Genomic DNA, 22,328 nt, shown 5'->3' with positions numbered 1-22,328 from the left:
CCAGAGTTTTGTGTCCCTATTCCCTCCAATGGAAACTTCAGTAGTTCTCCCAAGATCACGGATACGACTTGACTATTATTTCTATAACTATCTGTCTATGTTTATACATATTTGCCATTTTTTATGGTTCTACCTTCTCTTTCTTTTAAGTCACACCTTCCATTTTTTCTCTTCTCTCTCTGGGTCCTGATGGAATTGGAGTTCAGAGCCCTCTGGTCATCTTTACCCAACATTTCCCCCCCCTCTGTGAGTATGGACCAAAATCCTTTAAGGTCTGCAGAAGGTGGGAGTTCTGGTTTCTATAATTGCATCTCTGCTGGGCATGGATGTTGGCAGGTCGATCCATACCCCCAGTCTATTTCTTTGAACCTTTTATATAGGGTCTTTGAGGGTATAAATCTCTAACCCTCCCACCTCTCTTATTCAAGTTTTCTTATGTTTGGGGGACTTTCCTGAGATTCCATTTGACTAATAGTTATTTATGGGAGTGCTGAATCTCCTATGTTATGGTTGCACTTAAGATATCCTTCAAACTCAGAGAGGCTTTCTTCTTCATGGTCTTTGCTTGAGTATGAAAAATCTCTGTTCAGATTTCCTCATGTCTTGCTGCTGAGGCAAGATGGTGCCTCAGGCCCCATCCACTAGAGTGTTCATGTTGGTGTTTGCCCTAAGGTCAAATCCATATGTTTTTGTTCTTATTTATTACTCATGCTTCCTGCTCAAAGATCAACTCAGTTTTTTTTTTTAATAAAGTTAAATTTCAAATGAAATTTATGGGTTTAGAAGAATAAATTTTTTAAAAAGCCTTGTCTTTGTTCGCTAATGAATGAGACTGTATTTGGTTATTGGGAGAATTCCCTGCCACATGAAAAGCACACTTCTATCTGTACCCTCAGATGCTGGCGTCACAGATCAAAGTCCACCATATTATTTGACATCTGTGGTTTTCAGCTGTAGGTCAGCGTAGAGTCATGACTTGTCTGAAGTGAAATTTTCAAAGGGGGCTGTGCTATCAGTAGCCGTGTATTGTCTGATCAAGGTCTCCAAGATGCAGGAAGAAATGAACCATGGCCTAGTTTCACAGGAGCTAGAGCAGAGGAATAAAAAGGGGGAACAGCTGAGAACGTTTTTCAAAGCACTGATGTGTAGAGGAGCAGTGTAGCATGGCTCCAGATGGAGATTCGTGCTCAGTACTGATCTTGCTTCCATTGTTTGTGTGGAATGTGTTGGTGCCTGCATTTATGGTGCAAGGCGGAAGTACCTAGGTGTGGCTTTTTTTTTTTTTTTTTGTCTCTTATGCACCTTTAAGCTGATGACTGTCCTGAGGGTTCTGAAATGAGCCCTCCACAGTCATGTGGTCACCCCAGACCTCTTCCCTCACTAGCTTTCTTTCATGAGAAGGCATTATTGTGTTTTGACTGAAGGCTAGACTGATGTCCCATGGGACAATATCTTCCTTTCTACCTGGATAGTCCATAAATCATGTGAACATATGTACTCTCTATTTGGGATATGTCTTAAAAAAAATCTTAGTAAGTGCACATGGTGTGAAGCGCAAGGACCAGATTAAGGATCCCAGTTTGAGCCCCCGGCTCCCCACCTGCAAGGGAGTTGTTTCACAGGCGGTGAAGCAGGTCTGCAGGTGTCTTTCTCCCTCCCCCTTTGTCTTTCCCTCCTCTCTCCATTTCTCTCTGTCCTATCCAACAACAATGACATCAATAACAACAAGAACAATAAACAACTAGGGCAACAAAAGGGGAAAAAAAGGGGGGGATCCATCACAGGTGCCTCCTGCCCCCACATTCTGCCCTCCCAGTCCACAATGCCCTCATTTGCCATTAGGAAAAAAGAAAAACGTGCTCAGGAAACCAGAATACGAGACGGGTTAGAATGCATTCGTCTGCAGCCGATGCAACACAGTGTCCCTGGACCTTTGTATGAGGGTCCCACCTCTTGCTGGGTCCAAGCTTCCCTGTTAGTGTCAGAGTGTCACCACTGTGTATTCTCTCTGGTCCTGGAAACCAGAGGAAGGTGGTGAAGTGAGTCATTGCTTCTCTTAAGCGTTGGCATCTGTGAAGTACAAGGGTTCACCTCCGGCTACCTTCCCTAGGAGACAGGTGGTCTTCTTGCCCTTGGGCCAAGATGAGTCACCATGCCACAGGATATCAAGAGCCATTTGTGACAGCTTCATGGGCCACCTCCAGTTCAAAACGCTGGAACCCCATGCTCTGTGACACGAAGACACAAATGTATTGTGAACTTCTTGCTAACAAGAGACTCATTGCGAAAAAAATAGTCAGGGGCTTCTGTGAACATGCTTGTGCCCAGCTGACCCCAAGGGCAGAAGACAGAAAATCTGCCAGGAGCAGAAGTTTTGTTCTTATTCTCCCTTCTTTGGGTATCTACATATGATACGCTATGTACATATGACACCTGGTGTGTGTGTGTGTGTGTGTGTGTGTGTGTGTGTGTGTGTGTGTGTGTGTTGAAGACCAGAGGGGAATGCTTTGCATAATACGAGGGGCCAACAAGTAAAGCAACATTGTCTGAATATTAAATTAAAAATAGCCCAGTTGCTGCCAGGTCTTTGCCACCTACAGATGTAGAGCCTGTGGGTTTCTCTTCCCTGACCTCATTTCCTGCTAACAGCTCTTGGAATTTGTGTCTCTTGCCCTGACTTCGGGCCTGCCAGTCCTTGGAGTGTGCTCATGGGTAATTGGTACTTGACTAGAACCCCCGGAAAGAGGTGTGTATGTGTGTGTGTGGTGGTGGTGGTGGTGGTGGTGGGGTACTTCTCCAGGTCTTTTTCTGGAGTGTCAAGGAAGCTTTGCAAAATGTTAGTGTCGAAGAAAGAATGTTATATTTCTGCCTTGTGTCAGTTCTTTATTTTTTTTACCTTTTATATTATTTTATTATGAAATATAAAACAGGTTTGTTGTTTTTTTTTAAAAAAAAGCCTATTACTCTGTATGTGCAGCTTCATGGCTAATCATGAAGAAAACATCACTAGAGTCAAGAGATAAAACAGAGTCAGCATGATGGCTCACCTGGGAGAAAGAGTACCTGCTTTGTCATGAATATGGCCCAGGTCTGAGGCCAGCCCCCACTGCAATGGGGAAACGTTAGTGCTGTGCTCTCTCTCTGTCTCTACCTGAAAAACTTGGTCCACAGTGGTGATGCCCTAGTGGTGATGATGAAGAAAGAGAAAGATGAAGAGGAGAAGGAGGAAGGAGAGAAGGGGGGAGGAAGAAGAGGAGGAGAAAGAATAGAAAGAAGAGGAGAAGGAAAGAAAGAAAGAAAGAAAGAAAGAAAGAAAGAAAGAAAGAAAGAAAGAAAGGAAAGGAAAAGAAAGAAAAATACCACATTGGGGGACCAAGGGTGATGCACCTAACTGAGCACACATGTTACAACAATGCTCAAGCACCCAGGTTTGAGCCCCCGGTCCCCACCTGCAGGGGGAAAGCTTTAGGAGTAGTAAAACAGTGCTGTAGGTGTCTCTCTCTCTCCCTCTCTATCTTCCCCTACCCTCTTGATTTCTGCCTGTCACTATCCAATAAAGATAATAAAAAGATTTTTTTAAAAAAATTTAAAAAAAAAAGAAAAATACCACAATGAAGAAGGTTCTCCCCACTCAGCCACTCTCACTAGAGTATACTACTTCCTGGATTCTGTGTCCAGTATATCCTTTCTCTTTGCTTTTGTCTGTTTATTTTTACTGCCCGGGACTTAGGTATATGTCCCTAAGCAAAGTCATTTTCTTTGTTCTACTTGGGTATATAGAATTAGGCAACATTTTATTATCCTGGGGTCTTCAATGCTTGGTCTCCCTGCCATTGGTTCATTTTATTGTCCCATGACTTACAGTCCAGTGAATGAATATCTATTTCTACTCTTGAAACTTCCTCCTGCCTGTCCCTCTCCCCTATGCTCTATAGAGTTTTCTGATGGAATTTGCCTCTCCAAGTCGAATCCTCCTTTTCCCTTGTAGTAATGTATTATAGTATCTGAATTCTGTGCTTGTTATCGGACCAGCCAGTTTCATTCACCCAAAGGAGGGAGAGGGTGGACCTCAGGATATCCCATAGACATAATGATTATAGAGGCCTGGTTTTGACATAATATAGCACTCAGTGAGTGATACTTCCTTCTCCTGGTGACTTCATCAGATGCTGTCATATGGAACAATATTTTAATCCTCTACACCCTCCCTGTATTGGAACCATGTGAGGGAATGACAGAGACCCATAGGAATTGGAGTTTTAATACCTTTCCCAAAAATATGGTCCAGAATGTTCCTACTCAAAATGCCCATCAAACACCTCCCACAATCCCTTGGACTAAGTGGTGGAGCAAAGCTGTCTTGGATCTGACCTTAAGGCAGACCTCTGTGAAGAGAGATTATGAGTGCAAAGGTTGGCTGATATCTTCCCAGCTCCAGGATCCTTTGGCCAGGGGCCATGTATTACACAAATTGGTGCTCGGGTTGGTATTGCTCATGTGAGTGAGCTAACATCTCCTCAGATGCTTCTTCAGGCTCCCATTGCTGTGCTGGGCCACCCTGGGCCTGGTGGGAAGAGCCCTTCACCCTGAAGTAGGGACCTTGCCCAGCATACCCTCAGGATGCTGCCTCCTGCCACAGTGTGATGACCATGCTGTCTCTTGTCTTCCAGGATCAGGGCCAGGGATAACAATGGGTCCTATGCCCTGTGCCTGCTGCATGAAGGGAAGGTGCTGCATTACCGCATTGATAAGGACAAGACGGGGAAGCTCTCCATCCCTGATGGGAAGAAGTTTGACACGCTCTGGCAGGTACATTCTGACCTTAATTGAGAAAAGCGGAGCCTGGAACTCATACAACTTTGTCAGAGTCCCTGCCTGAGACAGGGTCCTTGCCCTAAACTGACCCCCTCAACCTCCAAGTGCTCCTTAGAAATGTTCAAGTTTGAGAAGCATAAATTTAGGGCTCCTGTTAGGTAAACAAAGCTCTGGAACATTCTGTACTTGTTCTGGATCAGTCAGAAAGAACTGTACCCACAAACCAGTGCCAGTCAGCTGTGATTGGAGTTTAACCAGAGATCCCAAGTTGGGGAATTATAAAACATGCCTTCAAGGATATTTATAGCTAGAACCCTTCAGACAAATAAATACATGAAATAAGGGCATGGCTGGCAGAGAAGGAAGGGTAGAGATGTTTTATCAGATGCTTCTTCGAGTTAAGAAGCAGAATTGAATACACAATGCCAGGCAGGCGCTGTTCTAGTTGCAAAGTGAGTCTCTGCGAATATTAAAGTGATTTAGGGCAGGGCGGTGGCGCACTGGGTTAAATGCACATAGTACTAGGTGCAGGGACCCATGCAAGGACCCAAGTTTTTTTCTTTTTTTTTAAATATTTATTTATTTTTCCTTTGTGTTGCCCTTTTTTATTGTTGTTATAGTTATTGTTGTTATTGATGTCGTCGTTGTTGGATAGGGCAGAGAGAAATGGAGAGAGGAGGGGAAGACAGAGAAGGGGAGAGAAAGATAGACACCTGCAGACCTGCTTCACCTCCTGTGAAGCGACTCCCCTGCAGGTGGGGAGCCAGGGGCTCGAACCGGGATCCTTAGGCCGGTCCTTGCGCTTTGTGCCACCTGCGCTTAACCCGCTTCACTACCACCCTACTCCCAAGGACCCAAGTTTGAGTCCCTGCTCCTCACCTGCAGCTGAAACTCTTCACAGGTAGTCAAGCAGGTTTGCAGGTCTCTCCCTCTCTCTATATATTCCCTTCCTTCTCAACTTTTCTCTGTCCTATTGAATAAAATAGGAAAGGAAAAAGAAAAAGAAAAAATGGCTGCCAGGAGCACTGGATTCTTAGTTGCTACACCAAGCTCCAACATAACCCTGAACACACACACACACACACACACACACACACTGAATCAAAGTGATTTAGAAAGTAGGTCAGCATTTTTCTGGGCTTCGATTGTTGCCTGTCCAGGCTATTCCAACCCTCATCTAAAAAAAGGCTTATTCTTCTCCCAGCTGTTGGTAAACCTGAAATAGTTCACATTGCTGAACCTCCTTGTTTTTTTAGAACCCCAAAACCTATGCTTTCCATGTTGTTAACTGTGAAATCCTGCCAAGTGAGCTGACAAAAGTGGTGGGACTTGGCGACAGAAGCGTTGTGTGCATTTGCTTTGGTAAAGCATAAGTCAGAGTGGCTCCAGAGAGTGAGAGGACTATGGACCCTACCTGCTGAAAAATAAAAACTATGTTGAATGTTTGAGAGAGAGAGGAGGGTATAGCCAGGGATGTGTTCAGCCAGCCCCGCCTGAATCTGACCAAGAACCTCAAAAGTAGTAAGAGAGAGAAAGGACCTAACCTCTAACCTAGGTTTTCAAACACTGAGATGAATAGTCCCCCTTACCTCTGAGACACATCAAAGCACCTGTTTTTTTGTTTATTTGTTTCTTTTGTTCTTTATATCGTAGCAGGAAAATAATCCCCCCCCCCAACGTTGGGTGTTAATTGTTTATATTCACCATAATGTTGGCATTGACTTTTGGCTTGTGGACCACCAGCAAATTGCTCATTATTGACCACTGCTTTTCTTTCTTTTAGTGGTATTGATTTGCAAGAATATTTAGCCTGACAACTTTAGTGGCCCATGTCAGTCAGAGAGATGAGATGGATTGTTGCCTTCCAGTGTTAATTGCCGTCAAAATCTCTCACCTCCTGCAAAAATTGTGAGTGGCGTGTATTTAAAGACACCTGGAATTCAACTGCCAGTTTAGCCCATGAGGTGCTTAATGCCCTGGAGCCCTGGACTCTATCCAATTTTCCTGAATGAGCCAGTGTCATGATCTTAAAGTCTGTGTACTCACCATTGTGCTAAATGTTTTCAGTTTTTATGAAAACTTCCCATGAGTTTTCAACACTTATTGTTTCATCTATCATCTATAGACTTAATTACATGTTTCCCCATTGTTTTCTTATTCAGTCCTAATTAAATATTTATCTGTTGTATATTGTGTTTAAGGAAGCTCATTAGAAATAAACTCGTCAGTTCGAACCCCGGCTCCCCACCTGTAGGGGTGTCGCTTCACAGGCGGTGAAGCAGGTCTGCAGGTGTCTATCTTTCTCTCCTCCTCTCTGTCTTCCCCTCCTCTCTCCATTTCTCTCTGTCCTATCCAACAACGACAACAACAATAATAACTACAACAATAAAACAACAAGGGCAACAAAAGGAAATAAATAAATAAAATAAATATTTAAAAAAAGAAAGAAAGAAAGAAAAACTTAAAAAAAAAGAAATAAACTGGTAAGTCCACTGGTTTTTCTTGACAGTAGTGTAGGTAACCATGTCTTCTAGTCCCACTTAAAAAGCTGGTGCTACTTTTTTCTGAGAGTTGATTATCACTGTGCTACTGTGATGTTTTTTTTACTTTTGACAGGGATCAGTAAGCCCGCTGACAATATCTAACCCCCAGCTTTTGTTTAGTCCTAGAAGAAAATGGTTCTTAAACTTTTTAAAAAATATTTTATTTATTTATTAGATAGAGACAAAGAAAGAGTAAGGGGGAAATGGGAGGCAGGGAGAGAAAAAGAGAAACAGACAATTGCAACACTGCTTCACCGCTCTCAAAAGTGTCCACCCTACCGGTGAGGACTGCAGGGAGGGGCCTTGAGCCCAGGTCCTTGCTCATTGTAACATGTGTGCTCAACTGGGTGTTCCACTGCCTGGCTCTATTTTATAGACTTTAAAGGAAAGGGCCATTTATTTATTTATTTATTTATTTATTTATTTATTTTTAACCAGAGCACTGTTCAGCTCTGGCTTACGGTGGTACGGGGGAGACTGAACCTGGGACTTTGGAGCCTCAGGCATGAGAGTCTGTTTAACCATTATGCTATCAACCCTCCGCCCTAAAGGACCATTTTCTAAAGAAATACATAAAAGTGTATGTGACAGAGATGGTGTTTGGTCTGACAAATCCTAAGATATAACTTTCTGACTTTTTACAGAAAAGAACTGCAGTTTGTTTGTTTTTTTATGTCCAAAAAGGAAATGCTTACCTGAAAACTCAGGTAACCCCTGTAGAGGAGATTGGAAACACAAGCATTTAAAGAAACATTTGAATGACAATGGGAGGGATAATTAAGATGAATCAACTCCTTTAGGGAGCCTTATGCTATGTGCCCAAGAATACACTATTCCATCACTGGATGAAACTGGTGTCCACTTCAGTACTGTCTTAGGGATGGTTAGTTGAACATGTGTTACAAGGCTAGATCTTATTCTCTATGTTCTTACCAGAATAAAATAAATTGTATAAAAAAATAGAATGAGGGGATGTGCAGGTGATCACGCACCTAGTTAATTAAGCTCATAGGTTACTATGCACTATGCACAGGTTACTATGCACTATGCACAGGTTACTATGCTATGCACTATGCACAGGTTACTATGCTATGCACTATGCACAGGTTACTATGCACTATGCACAGGTTACTATGAACTGGGATTCCAGCCTGCACTCCCCACCTGCATGGAGGAGGCTTCACTAGTAGTGAAGCAAGTGCTGCAGGTGTCTGTCTGTCTCCCTCTCTATCTCCTGCTCCTCTCTCCATTTCTCTCTATCCTATCAAATAAAGGAAGAAAAAAAAAAAAGGAAACGATGGCCACCAGGAGTGGTGAATTCATCATGCTAGCACTGTGCCCCAATGATAACCCTGGTGACTATTAAAAAAAGTACATAAATAAATAAAAGAGAATGGGTTCAGATCCTGGAACATGATGGCAGAGGACCTAGTGGGGGTTGTATTATTATGTGGAAAACTGGGAAGTGTTAATGCATGTACAACTATTGTATTTACTGTCAATTGTAAAACATAAAAATAAATAAAATAAAATGGAAAGCCATAATATAGTCATATAGCAAACACTTACCCAAGCAAATGAATTTTGAGATGAAAAAGGGATCAAGAGTCTTTACATGGAAAGGAGGTATCAATAAACATAAGAAATAAGAGAGAAAATAGGGAAGATATTAGTTTTTCTAAAGAGGAAATGTCTGTGAGAATAGAGTCTGGAGAATAACAGCACCATTTTCTACTGTAACTGAAGATGTCTACATTTTCTCCACACTAAGAACGTGTATGTTTTGTCCACATAAATCATTCTCTAAAAGTTCAGCTTCCCCTTAGTCACAGCTCTTATTCACCTGTGCAGAGGTTTCTTCCCTTTGAATTCTTCAGCTGAATTGTTTGACCCCTCTAAACTTTTAGTCTATAGCATTGTTACAGCCCTAATCACTTTAATTGTGATAACCTTACCTGTCTCTCCTCAAAGACCAGAGTGTGTTTCAGTCATCTTAGTTATAACAGTTTACATTGTGTCCTTTATTTAGTGCTAGCACGCAGCAGAGCAGCAAAATGAACATTTGTATGCTGCATCCATTTGTATAAAATCACATCGTATAAGAAAATATTAATAAACAGTGCAACTTGCTATGAAGAAGAAGGAGGAGAAGAAAGAGAAGGAGGAGGAGGAAAAAAAAAGAGAAGGAAAGGAAAGGAGGGAAGGGAAGGGAGGGGAGGGGAGGGGAGGGGAGGAGAGGAGAGGAGGGAAGGGAAGGGAAGGGAAGGGAAGGGAAGAGAAGAGAAGAGAAGAGAAGAGAAGAGAAGAGAAGAGAAGAGAAGAGAAGAGAAGAGAAGAGAAGAGAAGAGAAGAGAAGAGAGAATGAATCAAGAGTGAAATAAGGTTAAAAGGAAGGAAAGATGGTGTGTGTACTTTTCTGTCCTGAAGTCCAAGAGTGGGACGGTTCAGGGAGACCATCCAGGGAAGCATGCCTTGTGGTTCAGGTTTAGCCTTGAATCATTTTTATCAAGTCTGAAAGAGATTTAATAGAAACTGTTCCAAGTAAGAATTTTTCAGTTTTTTTTTTTTTACCACTTTCTACCTCAGTTATTTATCACACCCTACTTTCTTCTCTTTCAGTTAGTTGAACATTATTCTTATAAGCCAGATGGTTTATTGAGAGTCCTTACAGTTCCATGTCAAAAAATTGGTGGGCAAGCAGGTAAGTCACCAAGATATTGGAATCTTGCTCTTTCAGTGGTTGATAATAATCAAAATAGTTTTAGATCTGAACCTGTTGCAGATTGAGGTAGAATGAGTGAGGTCTTGTTTTTAAGGACTGATTAAAACTGTCAGGTTACTCCAATTTTATATACTTCACTAACATAACTTATATTTTAAAAATAAGTTTTAATTGCATGCTTGATAATTGTATATAGAGAATGTATCGACTTTCAGGACATTAATATTTTATAATCATATTGATTATTGGCAGTCGGGTGGGAGTTGACTGGACAGATGTTTTTCACTGAGAGAGCAGTAATTGCATGTGCTTTTTCTAAGCAGGAAATATTACTTTTGGAGCTCGTCCCCAGCTTCCAATCTCCCATCCTGCGGTAAGTAGAATGCTACTGAGGACAAAACAGTGTAGCACAATGAAGAACGTGTTTTAGTTGAGAGGGGTAGTGGTCATTGTCACCTATGATCAGAATTAGATAAATTGAGATTGCAGGTGGGTGTCAGCGAGAATGAGCTTGTTTTCAGTTTCAAGCTAGGCAAGTTTTCTGCATTTCTGGGCTAGGTTAGATTCTCCCCACTGTCCGAAAATACACATAGTTGAAATCTGATGTTAAGTCAGAGATAGGTATTCTGCCTAATTCTGAGCTGGTAGCCTCCTCTTCAGGCTTTATCTTAAACCTTCCATATCGAGTCATGCCCACCATCCAAGTGACCAATTACATGATCCTTATAATGAGTCTGACATAGAAGATGTCTCTCCCAGATTGTCACCCTCTTGTCTTTAGTGAAATCTAGCCAGATATGACTACCCAATGATCCAACTTTCTGGGGTAGCTAGTTGGCTAAAAGCCAGATAGAAAAAGGTTTGGGGTGAGGGTGACTGGTGGTTTCAGATTAGAGAAGCCCCCAGAGAAGGATTGAGTTGAGGACTTTGGCAGAATCTACTTGTAGATCCATGTCAGTAGCTAAAGAGATCATGGACTGGTCACACTTTTTGGGTGGACTTGCCCAATGTCTGTATGATGTCCCTAAAGAGATAGTTCTATCTCTTACCTTCCTTCTAGACTGTAATGACAGGTTTACACTCAGAGTAAGAACTAGGCTCCCTACTCCTGTAAGACTTTGTTGTGAACTTTTGTATGCTTTTTAATGCCACCTGAGAACTAAAATAATTCTTCAGCATAAACTGTGCCCTCTACACCTCACTTTTTGCCTGTTAGCCCTTTAAACTAACTTGTAGAAATCTGAGTGCAGCTTTGCCTCCAGCAACAGAGAAGTCACCCCGAAGCAGCACTTGTCACCAGCTGGTAACAGACCAGTGACCTTGGGGATCCACACTGACATAGAGACCTTTCCTCGAGTCCTGTTTTCATTTTCTCTTTACAAGGGCTCCATTTTCCTGAGGTCAATAAGGACTTTGAATTGAAAATTCTCAAAAGTATATCAAGCGCTGTAGACACACACACACACACACACACACACACACACACACACGCACACACACATACACACACACACAATCTTAAGAAGTTACATATTTTAGGAAAACATTTTATTGAAAAAAGTAAAAGGGAAACATGCCTGTGAATTTTAGAAACACCTTGGAACCAACATCTTAAAGAAGTAACAAAATCAGGTGGTTAGATTTACTTCTCATTTCTTTAAGACAATTTGTCTTGAGTTTAACTTCAATTTTATGTGAAACAGAGACTATCAATAATAGTTCTAGTTTTGTAGCCTCCTGTAAATGTATTAGCCAGGTATTTGTTCTGATCCTTCTGCTCAGTTAGTGGACTTTGGGGGAAGACTTTCTAATAGCCTATGTTTCCCATAGTGAATTCCTTCAGAAGTTGTATGTCAGGTTAAGATAGCTTGTCATGTAAGATACCTATGTTTGTTTTCTGAAAGATTTACTGTTCCTCTTTGCCATTATGGTTTCTAGACTTGGTCAGCGGGTGGAATAATCTCAAGAATCAAATCATACTCCTTCCCCAAGCCTGGCCACAGAAAGGTGCTAAAGACCCCTGCTTGCTGTCCCTAAGTGGTAGGACTTATCCGCCCTCAGCCTATGCTCACACTCAGTCCTATGTTTGCACAGCCCGCCACACTCTCTGCTTTTCTCTGTGTCTCTGCCGTGTGCCACCCTTATGGATGACCCACACCAATGCTCACTGTGCTTTCCATGTGGGTCCCAGTCACTCTGCTACAAAGCCCATGACTGTGAGTGTTCTCTCTGCTAAAGTCTGTACCTGAAAATCTTTGCAGTCAGATTGTGGATGGTGTAATTCTCATATGAGTAAAGTCTTTTCCAAGAGACTAAAGTAACTGTTGAGTTATCGAAGTCACATATTTCAGTGTTATGGTAATTGATTATGTAAGTTACATGCTGATGGAAGGAATCAGGTTTTGTGGGTATTTCCAGATAGTACTGAAGGAACCAAATGTCACAATGACTTCAACTATGACTGTTGGTTTTCTATTTATTTATTATTTTATTTTCTGATCTGTATTAGTGATTTAATAATGATTTATAAGATTGTAAGATAATAGGGGTATTGTTCTATATAGATCCCACCGCTGGAGTTCTGTTTTCCATGACCTCCATTAGAAACTTTACTATTTTTTATCCCTCTAGAGCATGGGCTAAAATTCTTTTTTGCCGTGCAGAAGGTAGGGGTTCTGACTTCCATAAATGCTTCTCTGGGGATGTGGATGTTGGCAGGCTGATTCATACTCCTACTCCTACTATGGGGCTGGGGGTGGGGATGTGCTGGGCCACCCACTGCCGCCCTTGTATCCTACTGGCCCTGAACCTCCATATGTATATATGTATATATATACATATATTTATGTTATTTTCACAGAGCAAGAATTTTTCATTTACTAGTCACAAGGAAAGTCTTGTGGGAATAACATTAGCTATTATTCTAAATGTATTATTTCTAAAATGCAAATACATTTCTTGAATTTGTTAGTTTTATCAACATAAGTAGTTGTTTTAATAACTCGGACTCAAATAGTATATATCAGAACTTGAATTACCTGTAGCATGTAGTTGATGAAAAGTGTACTTTGGTGTGAATTTTATTAATCAGATTATTTGAGAATTTACAATAAGTGTAAATAGTTAAATTTTTTGTAGAAAGTAACAACACTTTAATACTTAAAAATATGTTAGTTTAACTGAGAAAAATACAAGTGCTATTAACTTTCTATATATTCATTTAAGGAATGGTAGTCCTGGGGCTGGGTGGTGGCACACCTGGTTAAGAGCACATGTTACAGTGCACAAGTACCCAGGTTTGAGTCCCTGGTCCCCACCTGCAGGGAGAAAGCTTCTCGAGTGGTAAATCAGTGCTGTAGGTGTCTCTCTCCCTCGCTGTCTTCCCCTTCCTTCTCAATTTCTGGCTTTCTCTATCCAATAAATAAATAAATAAATAAATAAAGATAATTCATTTTAAAAAATAGGAGTGGTAGTCCCTAAATGAGTAAAATTCTTTCTATGAGTAATGGAATACTTCTCTGTACCCTTTAATGTACATAACCCTACTCTACTATTAAGAAAGTATTGGCAGAGTTTGAACAATTAAATAATTTTATTTTATTTAATTTTTTCTTACCAAAGCACTGCTGAGCTCTGGTTTATAGTAGTGTTGGGAATTAAACCTAGCACCTTTCATACCTCAAGCATAAAAGGTTATTTGCATAGACTTTGGGCCATACCCCTCATCCCTGTTTGCCTCTCTCCCCTCTCTCTTTCTCTCCATCTCTCTCTCTCTCTCTCTTCCTCTCCCTCCCCCCTCCCTATATATCTTACTCTTCCTCTCTTTTTCTTTTCTTTCATTTTGTTTTAACTAGAACTCTCCTCAGCTATGGATTTTGGTGATGCCAGGAACTAAACCTGTAACCTCAGAGCCTCAGACATGGAAGTTGTTTGCATAGCCACTGTATTGTGTTCTAGCCAAGTGCTTCAGTTTTAAATTTTAAAAGTGCACTCTCCAAGATATAACATCCATATTTGTCTTAGTTGTGGAAATGTATTCCAGAATTTCAGAGTACCACTTACTTCCATGTTGTTCCAATGCATAGACAGGTGATTGGAATACTTTAAGACTTAGGTTTAAATCTATAGATCTCAAGGTTTCGGCCTAGAGAGAGAGTCATTCTCTAGTCTAATACACCAGTGAAGACATGATAAGATTGTTTTCACGTTATTAGAAAGTGCCAGGCTTTAGATCGTTGCTGTTTTTATGGATCTGAAGCTGACCTCCTTATCTCGGACCCTGGCTAAAGAGGTCCTGCCTTAACTATGTTTGGTCTTTTTGCAACCAATCATTCCACTGGAAACTAGAAAATATATATGGTTGACGATAATCGCTATTTCTAAAACGTCTCTTAAGAAGTCTTAAGAATAAAAATTTAAAGACAGATGAGGACGAGCAGCCATTCTTTCAGATCAGAAAGGAGTCAGTTTGCTAATTTTTTAAGATCAACTTTCTCTATTGTCCATTTCTGAACCCCCAGTTCTTTAACATAGAGACTCCAAGAATATCTGTCATATAAATTTGATTTAGCCTTGGCCAATAGAATATAAGAATAATAATATGTAGTTTTCATTTAGTGATCCTTTTTACCTGAACTGGTAACATTTAAAGAAAAATCACAAATTGGTACTTTTTAAAAAAGCAACTTAAGGTAATTAGTGCCATCTAGTGGTATCTCTGAAACTCAGCCTTTTTTTTTTTTTGTCTATTTTTTTTTCATTAATGATTTACAAAATTAGAAAATAACAAAGGTATAATTCTACCAGAGTTCTGTCTCCATTCTCTCTATTGGAGACTGTTGTGGTTCTCCCAAGGTCACAGATATGTATAGTTTGTTACCTCTGTAACTATCCATCAGTCACTATATATTTTGCCGAGTTTTTCCTATGGTTCTACCTTCTCTTCCTTTTTAAGTCACACCTACACCCATCACTACTTCCCACTGTCATTCATTTTTTCCCTCTTTTCTCTCTGGGTCCTGATGGAATTGGGTTCCAGAGCCCTTTAAGCATCTTCCCCTAATATTTTTCCCTCTCTGGAAATATGGGCCAAAATTCTTTTTGGGGGTACATTGGCAGGTGGTGCTACAAATATGCTTAAGCAGAGGCAGGGCTATAGAGTAGCAACAGCTGCATTTCTCTCCTCTCCTCTCCTCTCCTCTTCTCTCCTCTCCTCTCCCACCTCCAGCCTATTTCTGTCTTTCTCTAGTTGGGTAGAGGTCTGGGGAGATGAGGTCCCAGGACACACCTGGGTCATCTGCCCATAGAGTTCAGGATGGAATCAGTAGCATCTAGCATCAGTAGCATCTAGCTTGGTGTCTGAAAGGCAGTAAGTTATGAGGTAGGACAAAACATTTAGTAAATAGGAACCAGAAAGTAGGAATAGATCAAGTGAGAATAGGGATGTGTCACCATCGCCGGCTCTTCCAGTAATTTTTACACCCCCATCCCCATCTCTGCTTCAAAATTCTTCCCTGAGGCATCTGTGTGTATCAAGTGATTGCATATTTCATTGCAATAGCAATTGTATATAGCGCTTGTGAGAGTCCGCACTAGAGACCACTCCTTCACAGGGGAAAAGCCGCAGCCTCAGCATAAGCAGGATAAGGACATAGGAAGCCATCCTGGAGGTGTGAAGGTCAAGAGAAAGGGTGTGGTGCAATCTTTTGTCCATTGCAACTGGTCTTTGTGTTTGGAAATTGTTCTTTGCGTCTCAGAACTCCTGTCTCAAGGAAGATCAGAGAAGGGAAAAATAATAGTGCTCAATTGAGGGGAGATTTCCTTTTTTATTTCAAAACTTTTCACCCTGGAGTTTAATTGTTGGTGAGAACCTAGGAAAGATCCCAGTAGGAAGCCATGGAAACGGTCTCACTCGTCATAGGATAGTTCTGTCAAAACAGTACGATCAGAAGTGAGAAGTGAATTTAGAGTCCATCCCATAGTCTTGTAATCTTACGTGGAGCTCTCATGATGATAGGTTGCCATTGGAATTTGCCAATACCTATTAATCCCTCCAGTAATGTAAAGACTCGAGACAGACCTCATATTTCTTTTTTTTTTAAATATTTATTTATTCCTGTTTGTTGCCCTTGTTTTATTGTTGTAATTATCATTATTGTTGTTGTTGATGTCGTTGTTGGATAGGACAGAGAGAAATGGGGAGAGGGGAAGACAGAGAGGGGGAGAGAAAGATAGACACCTGCAGACCTGCTTCACCGCCTGTGAAACGACTTCCCTGCAGGTGGAGAGCCGGGGGCTCGAACCAGGATCCTTAAGCCACTGGACCGGACCTTGTGCTTTGCACCATGCGCGCTTAACCCACTGTGTTACCGCCTGACTCCTAGACCTCATATTTTGATAACATTAGTTTTCTCTTCACACGTCCCAATTTACAAAGCATATTAATTTCGTCGCATAGTAACTTACTCATTTCTGCATACGTCATGTGTTTGTTTATCACATTTTTTTGTTTGTTTTTACTGAGCATCAACAGAGTGGACTTAGCCAAGTTCAAAGTAGTAAAAACCTGCATCCCTTAACCTTATATTCCACTTATGTTCTTGGTCTAACATAGTTCCTACTATGATAGCCGTAGCAGTCTGGTAATGATTCTGAGGCAATCTGTGAGGCGATAATCCAATGACATTTTAGTTGGCATTAAGAACTCTGGTTGTCTCCCAGCCTTGTCAGAGACTGTCTGTGTCAGACTCCTAGGATGTCTGAGGAAGAGAGTCAAGGTTTTGAACATACATGACTGATAGGTACATTGTGGCTTCATGATTGTGCTTTTGGTTCCTAGGTCTAAGGTGTCAGGAAAGCAGATGAGATCTTGGGTGGGGAAGAAGTGTTTGTTTAAGAGAAGGCTTATTGTCTTTATTTCTTTCAGTTTCTCCTAGATCTGGCATATCTCATTCCTCATGGTCACTAGTTGGACTCAGAAATAAATAGCAATATAAGATTTGCACTAAGCTCACTCCAAAACAGAAACATGATTTGAATTGTGATTTTTTTTTTCTCCACGAGCCAAATTTAGTAGCAGTAACCATATTTTTAGTTGGTATTGAAGGTGTGTCAGAAAGACTTCAGAAGGGAAAGTTTATAGGGTGATAAGGAATAAGTATTATTACTTCATGGCATCTTTTTTTCTTTTTTTTTAAATAGTGATTTACAAGGTTATATGATACTAGGGGTATAATTCCACACCACTCCCATTGCCAAATTTCTGTACGCCACCCCCTCCACTAATAAGCATCACAGTTCTCCCATGATCATAGATATGGACTGACTTTTTTTTGGCCAATTTGTATTCACTTTTGTGACCCTGCCATCAATTTCTTTCTAAGTCACAGCTCCACCAGTTACACCTTCCAGGTTTCTTCCTTTTTCCTCTTTCTTCTCAGATAAGAGAAACACCACTTCATGCCACAATTTGATGTTCATGAAGTAAATATTCAGAAAGGGAGTTGTTTACAACAGTCAAAGTGTGTGACGGTATGCTTTTTTTTTTTTTTTAAAAAAAAAAGAGAATGTACTTATTTTAAAAATAAATTTTATTTATTTTTGGATAGAGACAGAAAGAAGTTGAGAAGAGGGGGAGATAGAATGAGAGACATCTCCAGCACTACTTCACTGTTTGTGAAACTTTCCTCCTGCAGCTGGGAACCAGGTCCTTGCACATGGTAATGTGTGTAGTTTACCAGGTACGCCACTGCCTGGCCTCACAATATGCTTTTATTATCTGCCCTGTGTACAGGGAAGAATTATCTTCCTCCAAGGCTTCCACAGCTCACAGGAGTCATGGTGGTGCTAATGGTGGTGCTGATGGTGGTGCTATGAGGATTAGTGGTCACTTCCCTCTTGGGACCTTTAACTCCCAGGCCAATGGACCCTCTGGCATCTGTTCAGGTGCTGCTAGATCTGCCATGAAGAGAACAATACAGATATAGAAGAACTCTGTATTTATAAAATATATATATATATATTATCTGTACACATGCTTTGAAATTGGAGAGTGAGTGGAAGTAGCTGTGAATTTTTAATTCTTCCTTTCAAACAACTTGCATATAAAGTAAATTGGAAAAGCATTAGTAGAGGAAAATGAGTCCAGAGGGATAATGGAAACCCTTGACATCCTTTGTCGGGTGGAAGCAGTTATTATGCACAGCACCTCTCCCCCAGTCCCCAAGATGTTGCCAGGCCCCTTGCACAGCTGGAGTTTGAGCTTTGTGGAGTCTTCAAAGGATCCAACCTGTTGCCTGAAGAATGAGATACGCCACACTGCTGCTGTTGTTGTTGTTTTATCCTATCTTTCCTCCTAATTTTGTCCTTTGTCCTTCCTGCGTAAGTGATAATGTGATTGTTTGAAAAGAAAAATGATGGTGCAGAACCATCTTCACAGTGTGCCAATGAGAAGTGACCTGTTGTTCTCTCTCTGCTCCAGACCACCTCCACCCAAGGTAACCGGCCAGAAAGCACATTTAACCCCTACGAGCCAGACCGAGGACCCTGGGTCACAGACCGAGGTGAGACATGAATTTCTAGTTACTGGATATAGATAGCATAGGGATATTTCCCATGGTCACCTGGAAATTGTAGTTGACTCACTTCTTTCTCTCCACTGTTAGTAGCTACTACATGGTAATGACTAGTGGAGGGACCCTATTAGCTGGTGGTTGGAGCAGTTTTCATGTCTCTGAACCACACTATATAGCCCTCCTCACAAACCTACCACCTGGAAGATATTTTTCTGGGGACACACCTGAGTGCATGTACCATGCGTAAGGACCTGACGTCCAAGTCTCTAGTTCCTACCTGCAGAAGGTGCGCTTCATGAGCAGTAAAGCACGGCTGCAGGTATTAATAGCTTTTTTTCTCTTTCCCTGTCTCTTTCTCCCTTCTCAATTTCTCTTTCCTATCAAATAAATAAAATAATTAAATTTAAAAAAGCAGCTACTAGGAGTTAAGGAATCTGTGTAGGCATCAAGCCCCAGTGATAACCTCCATAAAGTTGCTTTTAGACTTCTTTTCTCCTGTGACAACTGATGTTACCCAAAGCTCAGATTCTGGTACCTGCTAATACTCTCCAGCAGAAGGTATATTACTGAGTGACTGGTGAAGCTGAAGAGATGTGGGAGTTGCTGGAATTCTAGACATGCGCAGGGAAGTTGCTGATTCCAGACAGACCTCAGTTCAGGAAACTACTCACTGAGCTCAGTTGCGTTCTGGGAGACTTGGTTCTTAGAAGTGAGACTTGCCTAATCGTTTTGATTCTAGGTCACCCCAGTGGATTTTTTTAAAGATCTATTTGTTTGTTTGTTTGTTTGTTTGTTTTGGATAGAGACAGAAAACTTGAGAGGGAAGGGGGAAGTAAAAAGGAAGGGGGAAAGAGAAACCCTTGAATCACTATCTTACCACTTGTGAAGCGAGTTCCCCCTGCCCCCTCCTGCAGGTGGGGGTCAGGGACTTGAACCCAGGTCCTTGTGCATGGTGATGTGTGCACTTAACCAGGTATGTTACAACTTGTCCCCTATCAGGATATTTTCTTCCTTTTTTAAAATTTATTTTCCCTTTTGTTGCTCTTGTTTTTCATTGTTGTTGTAGTTGTTGTTGTTATTGATGTTGTCCTTGTTAGATAAGACAGAGAGAAATGGAGAGAGGAGGGGAAGACAGAGAGGGGGAGAGAAAGATAAGACACCTGCAGACCTGCTTCACCACCTGTGAAACTAGTCCCCTGCAGGTGGGGAGCCAGGGGCTCGAACCCGGATCCTTTTGCCAGTCCTTGCCCTTCGTGCCATGTGCGCTTAACCTGCCACGCTACCGCCCGACTCCTAGGATATTCTCTTAACTGAGGGATTCAATTAATTTCTAGCAATTAAATTCAAATTGAAAACTTAGTGCCCTAAAATTGCAATAATCCCTTAATCGCGCTTTCATTTAATTCTGCCTTGCTTAGTGGAGACTTCGAGAAAAATTCAGACTGGTGGGGCTGTGACTTGGGGCTAAAGTAGAGTGAGCTGGCATGGAGCCAGAGTAAGACTGAGATGGGTATTGTGGGCAGCCAGCATCTCTGTGTGCCCTCATCCTGTGCCTCTCTGTCTCCACATAGATTAGTGTAGGAGCTATCTGGCTAACTAGACACCTTAGATGCATCTTATGCCAGATGCATGACCTTTTACAAGCTCACCTAAGCATTTCACAAATATCCTTTCTGATACACACTATTGGTTGACAGAGTTACAAAAGTCACAGAAGGGAAGAGGCGTAGATACTACTTACCGAGCAGAGGAGAAACTTCAGAGTATTTTCAGACTTAGACTAAACACCACAGCCCATTAGGATGTCCCCATCCATCTGCTTCTAGTGTGAACAACCCTTTCGCAGGGCCCTTGAGTACAAGAAGAGGGGTTCTGCATTTTGCTTTCCCTTCATGAGTTGGGAGAGATCTCTCCATGAGTATTCATTGCACAGTCACTGCTCAAGGGGACTTGGAAGGCAAGTGGTGACACAAAAGGTCGGTGTGCCAAGCCAGGCGATGGAATCTTTGTGAAGATTGTGTGTTTTCTGACTGCACTACAGATGCCCAGAGAGAAGCCTTACCCATGGACACAGAGGTATATGAAAGCCCCTATGCAGACCCTGAGGAGATCAGGCCCAAGGAGGTCTACTTGGACCGGAAGCTGCTGACTTTGGAGGAGAATGAGCTGGGCTCTGGTAACTTTGGGACCGTGAAGAAGGGCTATTACCAGATGAAGAAGTAAGTCACATGGTGCTGTCACATGATGCTCATGCTCTTGTTAATAGTACATTTAATCCCCAATACAAAAGGTAGCCTAGCATGACTGTTCTTTTACTAACATCATCATTTTGTTCATTTATGTCTAAATATAGTAAATAAAATAAAAAATAAAATACCGGGGCCAGGTATTGAGCTCAACCAGATACGAGCCCCTGGTCCCCACCTACAGGAGGGAAGCTTCACGAGTGGTGAAGCAGGGGTGCAGGTGTCTCTCTGTCTCTCTCCTGTATCTTCCCCTTCCTACTCGATTTCTGGCTGCCTCTATCCAGTAAATAAATAGATAAAAAATTTAAATGCCCATTGTGTGTATTAATTAGTCATATAATAATTATACTAGGTTAGATGTAGTATTGTGCCTCGTAAAGAATTTAAAAAATGGGCTGAATGGTGGTATACCTGGTTAAGCACACATGCTACCATGAGCCAGGTCCTGATTTCAAGCCCCCCGGGCCTCACTTGCAAGGGAGGTGTCTCTCTCCCTAGCTATCTCCCCCTTCCTCTCAATTTTTGGCTATCTATCTATCTTTATTTATTTATTTATTTATTTATTTATTTATTTATTTATTTACTTTATTTTTACCAGAGCACTGCTCACTTCTGGCTTATGGTGGTGAGGGGGATTGAACCTGGGACATGGGAGCCTCAAAGCAAGAGAGTCTCTTTGCATAACCATTATGTTATCTACCCATTGCCCAAGTTTTGGCTATCACTATGCAATAAATAGATTTAAACAATTTTAAATTAAAGAATTAGAAAACAGAAACAAAAAGTGAAAAAAAAAGTAAAATTCCATCCTGGTACCACTCACCTTAGTATTTACATTTTCAAGATTTTATATGGACAGACATATGGGTATACATTTAATTGTGATAGTGAATCATTCAATGTTAACAATATAGTATTCTCACCTCATTTCTTTGGTTTTTCAGTTATGTCTTATTTCTCTAATCCAGAAAAAACTTTGATATTACATCATTCATACAATTATTTGCTTTATGCTGTAATTTCAAATGACAGTACACATTAGAAATAATTAGAATAGGGGCCGGGTGGTGGCACACCTGGTTGAGCGCATATGTTAAAATGTGCGAGGACCCAGGTTCAAACCCCTAGCCTCCACCTGTAGGGGGAAAGTTTTGAAAGTAGTGAAGCAGGGCTGCAGGTGTCTCTCTGTCTCTCTCCCTCTCTACCACCCTTTCCCTCTCGATTTCTGGTTGTCTCTATCCAATAAATAAAGATAATAAAGAAGTTAAATTGAAAAGAAATTCTTTGTATTTCATTTGGTTTTTAGAAAGCTTCTCATGTAGTATGTTCAGTTAAAAAGATTGATTTTTTAAAAAATAATTTTTCAGGAGTTTCTTACTGGATTCTTTTTGGATGTTCTATGTATACTATCATATCATCGGCAAGCAGT

At 41.2% G+C, this 22,328-nt stretch overlaps 1 protein-coding gene across 9 annotated transcripts in view; it reads left to right on the top strand.

The window, feature by feature from the left end:
- The window catches only part of SYK (spleen associated tyrosine kinase), an 89,521-nt gene that overhangs the window by 50,985 nt on the left and 16,208 nt on the right, over nucleotides 1-22,328 (top strand). For 5 of the 9 annotated variants that reach the window (XM_060200515.1, XM_060200512.1, XM_060200513.1 and 2 more), the window contains 6 exons: nucleotides 4,671-4,809; nucleotides 9,978-10,059; nucleotides 10,401-10,453; nucleotides 12,019-12,087; nucleotides 18,560-18,641; nucleotides 20,695-20,872. In XM_060200515.1, the coding sequence (XP_060056498.1) occupies nucleotides 4,671-4,809; nucleotides 9,978-10,059; nucleotides 10,401-10,453; nucleotides 12,019-12,087; nucleotides 18,560-18,641; nucleotides 20,695-20,872 (603 nt within the window). The remainder of the gene's footprint in view (nucleotides 1-4,670; nucleotides 4,810-9,977; nucleotides 10,060-10,400; nucleotides 10,454-12,018; nucleotides 12,088-18,559; nucleotides 18,642-20,694; nucleotides 20,873-22,328) is intronic. The other 4 variants (XM_007539884.3, XM_060200517.1, XM_060200518.1 and 1 more) reach the window with 4 other exon arrangements.

The sequence above is a fragment of the Erinaceus europaeus genome, chromosome 10, assembly GCF_950295315.1.
Source record: "Erinaceus europaeus chromosome 10, mEriEur2.1, whole genome shotgun sequence".
Classification (NCBI taxonomy): Eukaryota; Metazoa; Chordata; class Mammalia; order Eulipotyphla; family Erinaceidae; genus Erinaceus; species Erinaceus europaeus.
The sequence above is the reverse complement of the archived record's forward strand: the minus strand, read 5'-3'. Positions and strand labels throughout refer to the sequence as shown.